Below are 11,703 nucleotides of genomic sequence, written 5' to 3'. Positions count from 1 at the left end.
ACCTGAAACCTTTGTATTAGCAGCCTGGAAAGTTAACCCTTAGGCTACAACCGTCACGCTATTTTATATTATTAAGTATTCAATCAGAAATGCTATTTAAAAATGAGCTGAAGGTACAAATCTATGGCTTGATGTTGATGTACATTTAAGAGACATCTGCATTTTACACTTTCTATACAATAGTGTAAAACTAAATAAATAAAACAAAATACTTAAACTGACAAGTAACATTTCTAACAAAATTTCGGAAAGTGACACAAATGGCCACTTTGGCAGTCTTATATTAGCCTACCCAATATTGTATAAATAGTATTCAATGTTGAGATCCTGAACGTTTTTAGGCACGTTAGCAACATTACATTTTCAAAAAATGAGAATGCAGATTTCTATGATTTAGAGCTGGATTGAGATGACCATTAACCATTTCCTTGTCCATCTGTCTTTTAAACAAACAATTCTTTATGCAGATCTAATTTTGACAATAAAATATGGTACATTGTTGGAATATAGGGACATTGCACAATGCCCTTAAAGGGGAAATTCCCCCAAAAATCGATTTTTTTACTCACCCACGTGATGTTAAACATGTTTAGAGAACTTCCGGCATCTTCAGAGATTTCCAGGCCTACTCAAAGACATCATGGTGTTATATTTTTTGCCAAGGTCCAGAAAAGTACTAAAGAAATCGTTAAATTGGTCCATCTGGGCATAGTGGTTCGTTTGAATTTTTTTGAAGCGGCGAGAATGCCTTTTGTGTGAAAAACAAACCCAAATACAACTTTAATTGATATATTCTCTTGTGTCTTGTCAGTGTATGGCGAGCGTTCACAGGAGCACTTTGTCTTCTTCTTGGACAAAAGCAGTTTGACGCATGCGTATTAGGTTTGTGCACCAAACGCCACTTTGGGCTGCATAGGGCTTGCCCCAATTAGACGCCGGCAAAAACTGACACCATGATGTCTATGAGGAGGCCTGGAAATCTCTCGGATGTCACATAAATATCTTAATTTGTGCTCCGAAGTTGCCGAACGTTCTCTTAACATGTTTAACATCATGTGGGTGAGTAAAAAATCACACAAAGTTGATTTTGCTTTAACTTCCCCTATAACTTCTTTTCTCTAGTTACCAACTAATTTTGGATTCTTTTAAAATAATTTGCTGAGAGGCCTGAGGTTCACTGATACAACCATTTTGATACACATCTTGCAAATCTTTGTTTTGAGTGTTTATTCTTGTGTTAAATGTCACTGGTACGGCTTCCAAGAGCCAGGTCCCCAAGTGTGGAAAATAAATCTTCCATTTCTTTTTCAAGGAGGCGATTGCGATTTTCTGCGTCCTCACGGGCCCGTTCAGAGTTCCGGAGTTTGATCTCAAGCATTTTTTTTATTTTCCTTTCCTGTTGCATCTCTTGCTCAAGTCTCTCCATCTGTGCACACATGGCTGCACTTGACTCTTCCAACCTGCAGGGGTCAGCAAATATAGGTTTGTAAATATGTGTTACAAATATGGCAAAAATAAACATTATGTGAAGAGCATCACCACCCGAATTTGCGAGTGTGTATTGTTAAGCATTTTTAAATAGCACACTTTTAAATTGGAATATTAATTGTGACAATAAAGATTTTTCACACAGTATAAGCATGTTTTTTTAATTGTTTAAATTAAATATTCTGCTAAAGTATAGTTAGTTATTATATAAATAGCACCACCAACACGCTGTTCTTTTGTGTTGTGCCTTTAAAGTGATAGTTGATCCAAAAATTTAATTCTGTCATCATTGAGTCACGCTCTTATCATTTCAATTGACTTTCTTTCTTCCGCAGAACACAAAAAATATTTGCCACCGAAAATTGGCAGCACTTATTTCACTTCTATCTTATATACACAAAACTAGTGCAAATGAATGGGTGCCGTTGTTGTTCAGTTAATAAAATTATTTTAAATATCTTCTTTTCTGTTCAGCGGAAGAAAGTCATACAGGTTTGAAATGACAGGAGTGAGGAAATTAATAAAAACTTTTGGTTGAACTATCACTTTAAGAAACATCCTCTTTGCAATTTTAATAGAAAACAATCATTTTAGATTTTTACAGATTCTTAAAAAAAGAAACATCAAAGGATTAAAAAAACTCATTTTTTATTTTCCCTTTAAATTATACAATAAGGAAGTCATTTAATATAAACTATAGCCTTACTTTTGAATTCTAGATTCATATGCTTTTTTCTGCTTTCTCAGTTCTTCTTTCAGCCCTGCCACCTCGGCTGAAAGACATGAGCTTTCCTCTGTGTCTTCATCCACAACTCTAATGACGGGTGCTACGTTTCCATTGTCACTGAAGGGCAGACTGCCTGCAACGTTCTCTACACTGATGCTGCTGTCCTCTTTCTCAATGATTTTCATGTCTTCTTCAGATTGTGGTGTTTCTTGACCACTTATTTCTGACTGCAGCCTGTCCTCTGTCCTCAAGTCTGTCCCCATTGGGTCACTCCCTGAATCTGGAACGGATATCTCACAAGAAGAGGTGGTCCATGGTGTGCTGTCTATACTCAACACGCTACCCAAACTTGATGAAGATGTAACGTTGTCATAAGTAGACAGTCTCTGAGAGGAACCAGAATCTTTAGAGCGTTCTCCAGAGGAGGTACGTCTGTGTCCCCGAAGTGAGGACAGCCCATTCATGAGCCAGTTCCCACTAGAAGCGGTGGACACATCTACCGTAGAACCACCCACTTTGGCGGACTGTGGACGGGGAGAGGAACCTTTGAAAGAGTACTTCCACCCAGGTAGGGTCTTAGCCTGCTTACTAGGACTGACAGCGGTGTCCCCCTTTCCCTGAGGAACAGACGTTGAGTAGTAAGACACCTGGGAGGCATCTACAGATGAGGCACTGTTATTAGAAGGGCTGTCATTTGGGTTAGCAATTATCCCTGTGGGTGGGCAGGGATGGAGGTCCTCCTCAGAGATCCAGTCAACCAGGTTGGTTTGCTGATGTGGTTGGCCTTGGTATCTTACTTCCACCATGGACTGAGACAATTCAGAGTCTTTTTCAATATAGAGGTGATCATGTTTACTAATAAGTACTGTCATGAGATGCTGAACAAGGGTGGTCCCTGTAAAATACATACAATATAATTTGTCTAATCCATTAGTCTTATCCATGAGGGATATACATACACTAAAGTTAAATTTTTAAATTAATTTAATTACCTTCCATAATTGTTACCGGGTCCTCCATTTTAGGACGAAGGATATTTGGTCCGAACACTGTGGCCAAGTTCTGCACACCCATTTTGTTTTCATACGAGTGAGATTGCACTTCATCCAGAAATCTACAAAAAAGAAGTTGATTCTTGAGCACTGAACCATGACAACAACTGACGAATATGTGTCTGACAATGAACCTGTCACACCTACTTGCATACGTATTTCAGGAGGTTGTAATTTGCAACTGGAAGGGTCTTCACTAGCCTTCCCAATTCTTGTATTCCCTGTGTTAACACGAAATAATTTACACAACCACGGATTCTTTTGGCTAAAAGAAGTTATTTTACAGAATAAGACCAATAATGCATGTAATGAGTGCAAAACCATAGAATCACAATTTCCTAGCCCCGGTTTTGCCTTTAGCTTTATGCATCATCTGCCTTTGTATCTCATTTTGTCAGTTGCAAAATATGTGGGTGGAATATTGGCTAAAAACCTACACTGATAAACTGCTTCATATGAGCACATTCCTTGAACCGCCACCTTAACGTGGTGGAGGGGTTTGAGTACCCGAGTGACCCTAGGAGCTATGTTGTCGGGGGCTATATGCCCCTGGTAGGGTCTCCCAAGGCAAACAGGTCCTAGGCGACGGGTCAGACTAAGAGTGGTTCAAAAACCCCTTATGATGTTGAATATAACAAGGACCGTGACGTCGCCCGGTATGGCGCAACCGGGGCACCACCCTGGAGCCAGGCCCGGGGTCGGTGCTCGTAAGCGAGCGCCTGGTGGCCGGGCCTTTCCCCACGGGGTCCGGCCGGGCTCAGCCCGAAGGAGCAACGTGGGGCCGCCTTCCCGTGGGCTCACCACGTGCGGGAGGGACCATAGGGGGTCGGTGCGTAGTGGAACGGGCGGCAGTCGGAGGAGAGTGCCTCGACAGCCCGATCCCTGGACACGGAAGCTAGCTCTAGGGACGTGGAACGTCACCTCGCTGGCGGGGAAGGAGCCTGAGATGGTGCGTGAGGTTGAGAGGTTCCGACTAGAGATAGTCGGGATCACCTCTACGCATGGCTTGGGCTCTGGAACCACACTCCTCGAGAGAGGATGGACACTTCATCACTCTGGAGTTGCCCATGGGGAGAGGCGGCGGGCTGGTGTGGGTCTGCTTATAGCCCCCCAATTCTCCCGCCATGTATTGGAGTTTACCCAGGTGAACGAGAGGGTTGTTTCCCTGCGCCTACGGGTCGGGATTAGGTCTCTCACTGTTGTTTGTGCCTACGGGCCAAACGGCAGTGCAGAGTACCCGACCTTCTTGGAGTCTCTGGGAGGGGTGCTGGAAAGTACTCCGACTGGGGACTCCGTCGTCCTACTGGGGGACTTCAACGCCCATGTCGGCAACGACAGTGACACCTGGAGGGGCGTGATTGGGAGGAACGGCCCCCCTGATCTGAACCCGAGCGGTGTTCAGTGATTGGACTTCTGTGCTAGTCACAGTTTGTCTATAACGAACACCATGTTCAAGCATAAGGGTGTCCATCAGTGCACGTGGCACCAGGACACCCTAGGCCGCAGGTCGATGATCGACTTTGTGGTCCTTTCATCTGACCTGCGACCATATGTTTTGGACACTCGGGTTAAGAGAGGGGCGGAGCTGTCAACTGATCACCACCTGGTGGTGAGTTGGATCCGATGGCAGGAGAGGAAGCTGGACAGACTCGGCAGACCCAAATGTACTGTAAGGGTCTGCTGGGAACGCCTGGCCGAGTCTCCTGTCAGAGAGATCTTTAACTCCCACCTCCGGCAGAGCTTCAACCAGATCCCGAGGGAGGCTGGAGACATTGAGTCCGAGTGGACCATGTTCTCCGCCTCCATTGTCGAAGCGGCCACTCGGAGCTGTGGCCGTAAAGTCTCCGGTGCCTGTCGAGGCGGGAATCCCCGAACCCGGTGGTGGACACCGGAAGTAAGGGAAACCGTCAAGCTGAAGAAGGAGTCTTATCGGGCCTGGTTGGCTTGTGGGACTACTGAGGCAGCTGACAGGTACCGGCAGGCCAAGCGGACTGCTGCCCGGGTGGTTGTGGAGGCAAAAACTCGGGCCTGGGAGAAGTTTGGTGAGGCCATGGAGAAGGACTATCGACTGGCCTCGAAGAGATTCTGGCAAACCGTCCGGCGCCTCAGGAGAGGGAAACAGTGCCCTACCAATGCTGTTTACAGTGGAGGTGGGAGGCTGTTGACCTCAACTGGGGATGTCGTCGGACGGTGGAAGGAGTACTTCGAGGATCTCCTCAATCCCACCATCACGTCCTCCATTGAGGAAGCAGAAGCTGAGGGCTCAGAGGTGGACTCGTCCATCACCCAAGCCGAAGTCACTGAGGTAGTTAAGAAACTCCTCAGTGGCAAGGCACCGGGGGTGGATGAGATTCGCCCTGAGTACCTCAAGTCTCTGGATGTTGTGGGGCTGTCTTGGCTGACACACCTCTGCAGCATCGCGTGGCGGTCGGGGACAGTGCCTCTGGGATGGCAGACCGGGGTGGTGGTCCCTCTTTTTAAGAACCGGGACCGGAGGGTGTGTTCCAACTACAGGGGGATCACACTTCTCAGCCTTCCCGGGAAAGTCTATGCCAGGGTACTGGAGAGGAGAATACGGCCGATAGTAGAACCTCGGATTCAGGAGGAACAGTGTAGTTTTCGTCCAGGCCGTGGAACGCTGGACCAGCTCTACACCCTCTGCAGGGTGCTGGAGGGTTCATGGGAGTTTGCTCAACCAATCCACATGTGTTTTGTGTATTTGGAGAAGGCATTCGACTGTGTCCCTCGTGGCATCCTGTGGAGGGTGCTTCGGGAGTATGGGGTCTGTGGTCCTTTGCTAAGGGCTGTCAGGTCCCTGTACGGCCGAAGCAGGAGCTTGGTTCGCATTGCCGGCAGTAAGTCGGACTTGTTCCCAGTGCATGTCGGACTCCGGCAGGGCTGACCTTTGTCACCGGTTCTGTTCGTAATTTTTATGGACAGAATTTCTAGGCGCAGCCAGGGGCCGGGGGGTGTCAGGTTTGGGGACGACACGATCTCGTCTCTGCTATTTGCGGATGATGTTGTCGTGTTGGCCCCTTCAAACCAGGACCTTCAGCATGCACTTGGACGGTTTACAGCAGAGTGTGAAGCGGCTGGAATGAAAATCAGTACCTCCAAATCCGAGGCCATGGTCCTCAGTCGGAAAAGGGTGGCTTGCCCACTTCAGGTTGGTGGAGAGTTCCTTCCTCAAGTGGAGGAGTTTAAGTATCTCGGGGTCTTGTTCACGCGTGAGGGAAGGATGGAACGGGAGATTGACAGACGGATCGGTGCAGCTTCTGCAGTAATACGGTCGATGTACCGGTCCGTCGTGGTGAAGAAAGAGCTGAGCCGCAAGGCGAAGCTCTCAATTTACCGGTCAATCTACGTTCCTTCTCTCACCTATGGTCATGAGCTTTGGGTCATGACCGAAAGGACAAGATCCCGGATACAGGCGGCTGAAATGAGCTTCCTCCGGAGAGTGGCTGGGCGATCCCTTAGAGATAGGGTGAGAAGCTCGGTCACCCGGGAGGAGCTCGGAGTAGAGCCGCTGCTCCTCCACATCGAGAGGGGTCAGCTGAGGTGGCTTGGGCATCTGTTACGGATGTCTACTGGACGCCTTCCCCGGAAGGTGCTCCGGGCCCGTCCGACCGGGAGGAGACCCCGGGGAAGACCTAGGACACGCTGGTGGGACTATGTCTCCCGGCTGGCCTGGGAACGCCTCGGTGTCCCCCCGGAAGAGCTGGAGGAAGTGTCTAGGGTGAGGGATGTCTGGGGATCTCTGCTTAGACTGCTGCCCCCGCGACCCGGCCCCGGATAAGCGGTAGAAAATAGATGGACAACTTCTGAAATATTTTGCTCTCATAGTATGTTTGTTTACATTCTCATCAATACAGAAAATATCAGTAAAAAAGGAACAACCAAGTAGCCATATTTACAGTATATGAAGTTTCACAATTTGGGAATTCATTGAGCTCTGTCCAACATAGCAGCTGTGTTCTTTGGATTTGATTGTATTACCTTTTATAGCAACCGTGAGCGGATACCACCCTGGCGGTTGATATATGCCACGTCAGTTGTGCTGTCTAGGCATGAGAGGTTGTAACCTCTTCAGTGCAAGTAGCACAGCCAACAACTCTAGGCAATTGATGTGCCAGCGCAGGCGGGGGCCCGTCCACTGACCCGACACCGTATGCCCGTTGCACACAGCACCCCAACCCAGCAGGGAAACATCTTCATTGTCCATAAAAAGGTCATCGAAGACCATGGGGTTAGAGTATGTCGGCAGAAAGGCATGATGGTAACATGCCTGCTCCCTGAGGGCATAAATGCACCGCCCTCGAGAGAAGTGAGGGCGGCCAAACTAGTTTGATGGGAATGCGGCAAGAAGGGGGCATTCCATATCTTACTAAGCTCGTGACCGGTCCCGAGAAACCAAGTGTCCAACTGCGAGCATTGGGGGAGGGGCGCTGCACTGCAGCCCAATACTCGTGGTGGCCCGGGAGAGCATGGTTGACATCTCGACCTCTGCTTCATCATGAGCTTGACCTTCCAAGGGAGGGTGCTCCATGGAATCGTTGGGGTCGAACGCAAAGAGGTTGCCCTCTGAGACTGCAAGCGACATCTCATTATCATTACGGACTGTTTCCGAATACGTGGCTGAGGAGCAAGACAGGATGGGCCGTCTTTTGAGGAATGATCAGACGAGCGAGATGGGGTGTGAATGGTCAGTGAATGATCCCCGAACGCTGCCTTTTTTGTAGTTTTAGTCATTTTAGTATTCTTGCTCCATCAATTGCGCTAGCAAAAATAAAAACATCTGCGAGTCATATATGTAAATGTTCTACACCCCACTGGCTGAATGCTTGTATACAGTACACTGACAAACACACACTATTGATGTTATAAGGGCACTAACTTCCTCCTCATCTTTGGCCAGCAGCTGAGCACAAGTGAGGAAGTCCTCATATTTAGAGAAAGGAATGACCGGCTCGGGCAGTTTTCTGAGGTACAGCTTTAGCAGGGAAGCCACAGTGTGCACATCAGTGTCGCTATGAATGAATATTATAGTGTTAGTACACGAAGAGTTAAAGACATTTAATTAGAGTTATGTTTGTGCTAAGAGTTATTTGTACTTGTCAAACTGGGGTTTATCGCCACAATCAAAGGCCTCCTGAAGGTCCTTCACTAAGTTGGCTTGACCTGGCATCCGGAAAAGACCTTCTTCACCGAGTCCCTGTTCCCTGATGAAATCCGCACACTGCTGAACTATAAGAGGCGCGAGACGAGGACCAAACTTCCTCTCGTACTGGACAGTGTCCTCCAAATGCTGCCCAAATATGCCTGTAGAGATCAATACAACTTTTTTTGTAACTGGCTAAACACATGGACAGTAATATAAGCAACTGTATCCGAGTAAAAGGCAAAATAATGTTTCCTTGTCATTACGTTTTATATTCATATTACTTAATACTTCATATTAAGTTTTAATGGTAGATGATTGTACCTAAACTGTGTTTAATGGACAAAATGAATTCTGTGATGTGAGATTTATGCAACTGAAATGTACTGTATATAGTACCTATTTTTATCTTTAAATTTTATTTGAAGTAATCTTGACTTCGGATTCACTGCAAATCTTTGAAAACTGAAATTCAGCATTATACATCGCTGTTGGGAGTTTTATGTTAGTACCGTGCAGCCAATTTATATTCATAGCTGATATGCATTTGTGTTTTTATTATTGCTATTTAAGCTCAAATATAAATGTATAAATATATAAAAAAATATGAAAATAAAACAAATTTGCCCCTGCATGCTAGTGAATTAATCTTGTTAATCTGGCATACTGTGTTTGACTGAATTTTCAACGTTATAGCAGTGTTTGTGTTCCACCTGGTTATTACCTCCTCCGAACGGAGCCCATATGACTCGCCTAATGGCCTTCACCCAGTCGTCCATGTCACTTTGGGAGTTTGCCATGAGTAGAAAGGATTCATGGCTTATTGCAGCCTTGTCTTTCTCACCAGCTAAGAGAGAAAATGAGAGAGACAACCTGTCAAGTGCTGGCATTCTTTATTAATTTCTTTGTCACTACACCACAAAAGGCAGAGCACTGTTTATTATGTCCATGCATACATAGACCGGGAACGGTCTAAAAGCCTAAGTTGTATCTGTGTTTTTACGAGCCAAACAATACTAGTCACCACACAGCTTCACTCACTCTCACCAACTGCTGCCGATAAAAAACTCCCACTGAATGCTGCATTTTGATTTGAAACTAGTGTGCATTGTTTATCAACTACGACGTTACTTCAACGTAGTTACTAGGTCTGTCATGTGTGAGTGTCGTTGCGAGCTAACGGCGGGCACCTGTTTAACAGCTGGCGGCATTACCAGGCTGTGACAATGAAGAGAGAAGTCAAAATCAGATTTTTAACAAATTAACTGGCAAAACAAAATGAGCAAACTACTCTAGCTTCCACTGTGGCCTCAACAACAGACCCGGAGCGAGGGTCCATCTCAACCACGGACTCCGACGAGCCCTCTCCTCCAGCTTCAAGACAAGCTACCGACAGCCACTGTAGATGAGTTGTGGTTGTGGACTGGACTTGATGTACTATGTTGTTTGCTATAGTTTCATCTGTGCGTTTATGTGTAAATAGGCTTGGCCTGTTGTGTGTGAATGTTAGAGTGGGATCAGAGGGGTTAATCTGAGCAAGCATGTGTGCGTGTTCATCATGTGTGTACTGTAGATGTGACTGTGTGGTGTCGGAATAAAATAAAGTGCTCCGCAACGTTATTTAATACATCAGTAATATTGTCTGTTTCAATGCATATGCGCCCCCACCCCCTCCGTGTGACTTGAAATTATGCCCCCCCCCCCTTGTTCAGATGGGTTCCGCGGTCCATAATAAATAAATGCTAAGTAAGATAAGTCTAACTTCTATAAAAGCATACATTTTAAAGAATAAAATTTTTCTAAAATATGTCTAAACATTAAGGTAACACTTTACAATAAGATGCTATTTGTTAACAGTAATAAAGGTATTTTCTAGGAATTAACATTTTCATTTTTCACAATGTCTTGATCCTTGTTAAAGGTGGTGTGTCCGTTTTCTGAATTAAGCTTGTTAAAACAAAGTCAGGTCGAGTACCAAAACAACCTTGCAGCCAATCGGCAGTCAGGTGCATAGTGCACAGGATGGACATTAGTCAATCCGAGAAAGCGAAAGATGGGGTAGGTGTGTGTTTGTTTATTCAATTCAATTCAACTTTATTTATATAGCATTTTTTACAATTTGCATTGTTCCAAAGCAGCTTTACAGGGGAAAAATTAAAAATAAAAACCCCAAAAAAGGGTAAAACACGCTACATGGTGTTTTATATAGTAAATTAAATTATTCTAGTAAATAATATCTAATGTCAGCATCTCCTGGTGGTTTATTTAGCATATGTTGCATTAAGTGAATGCTTGGCTGAAAAGATGCATCTTTAGTCTAGATTTAAATTGGGCGAGTGTGTCTGATTCTCGAATAATATCAGGAAGGCTATTCCAGAGTTTAGGTGCTACTTATGAGAAAGCTCGACCCCCTTTGGTGGATTTAGTTATTCTAGGTATTATCAAAAGTCCTGCGTTTTGAGATCTTAGAGAGCGTGATGGCTTGTAGTGTGCTCTTAGGTATGTTAGGTATGTAGGGGCTAAACCCTTTAAGGCTTTATAAGTGATTAAAAGAACTTTAAAGTCAATCGATACTTAATGGGTAGCCAGTGAAGGGTTGATAAAATTGGCGTTATGTGATCGTATTTTCTGGACCTGGTTAGAGTTCTGGCAGCTGCATTCTGAACTAACTGTAGTTTGTTTATTGATGATGCAGGACAACCAGCGCATTACAGTAGTCAAGTCTTGAGGTCATAAATGCATGAATAAGCTTCTCCGCGTCAGCAACACATAGAATATTTCGTAACTTGGCAACATTTCTTAGGTGGAAAAAGGCTGTTTTTGTGACATTTGAGATGTGATTTCGAAATGACAGGTTGCTGTCTAATATAACACCTAAATCTTTTACAGTATTAGTTGGAGTAACAGTACATCCTTCAACTTGCAGTTTATAATCAGAAATATTCGGTTTGCGTGTCTTTGGTCTGATAAGTAATATTTCTGTTTTATTAGAATTTAAAAGAAGGAAATTAAAGGTCATCCAATGTTTTAAATCTTCAATGCACTCTGCCAATTTGGATAGCTGGGAGGAATCATCTGGTCTTGATGAGATATATAGCCGAGTATCATCTGCATAGCAATGGAAGCTAATTCCATGTTTTTTAATAATGTTTCCGAGGGGCAGCATGTATATGGAGAACAGCACTGGTCCCAGAACCGATCCCTGAGGTAATCCATTGTAGTGCCTGTCCCTCAATACAGGTATAATTGTATAAACGATCTAGAAGTATGTTATGGTC

The 11,703-nt window shown here is 45.1% G+C and overlaps 1 protein-coding gene across 1 annotated transcript in view; it reads right to left on the bottom strand.

The window, feature by feature from the left end:
- Positions 1 to 1,237: 1,237 nt before the first annotated feature.
- Positions 1,238 to 11,703, bottom strand: part of arhgap22b (Rho GTPase activating protein 22b) — a gene marked incomplete at both ends in the record, with an annotated part of 44,814 nt that continues 34,348 nt past the window's right edge. Inside the window, 7 exons of the mRNA XM_079475936.1 lie at positions 1,238 to 1,460; positions 2,195 to 3,110; positions 3,208 to 3,329; positions 3,415 to 3,488; positions 8,162 to 8,294; positions 8,379 to 8,586; positions 9,150 to 9,272. Coding sequence (XP_079332062.1) covers positions 1,238 to 1,460; positions 2,195 to 3,110; positions 3,208 to 3,329; positions 3,415 to 3,488; positions 8,162 to 8,294; positions 8,379 to 8,586; positions 9,150 to 9,272 — 1,799 coding nt within the window. The remainder of the gene's footprint in view (positions 1,461 to 2,194; positions 3,111 to 3,207; positions 3,330 to 3,414; positions 3,489 to 8,161; positions 8,295 to 8,378; positions 8,587 to 9,149; positions 9,273 to 11,703) is intronic.

Source organism: Barbatula barbatula, assembly GCF_947034865.1.
Source record: "Barbatula barbatula genome assembly, chromosome: 16".
In the NCBI taxonomy this organism is placed as follows: domain Eukaryota; kingdom Metazoa; phylum Chordata; class Actinopteri; order Cypriniformes; family Nemacheilidae; genus Barbatula; species Barbatula barbatula.
The sequence above is the reverse complement of the archived record's forward strand: the minus strand, read 5'-3'. Positions and strand labels throughout refer to the sequence as shown.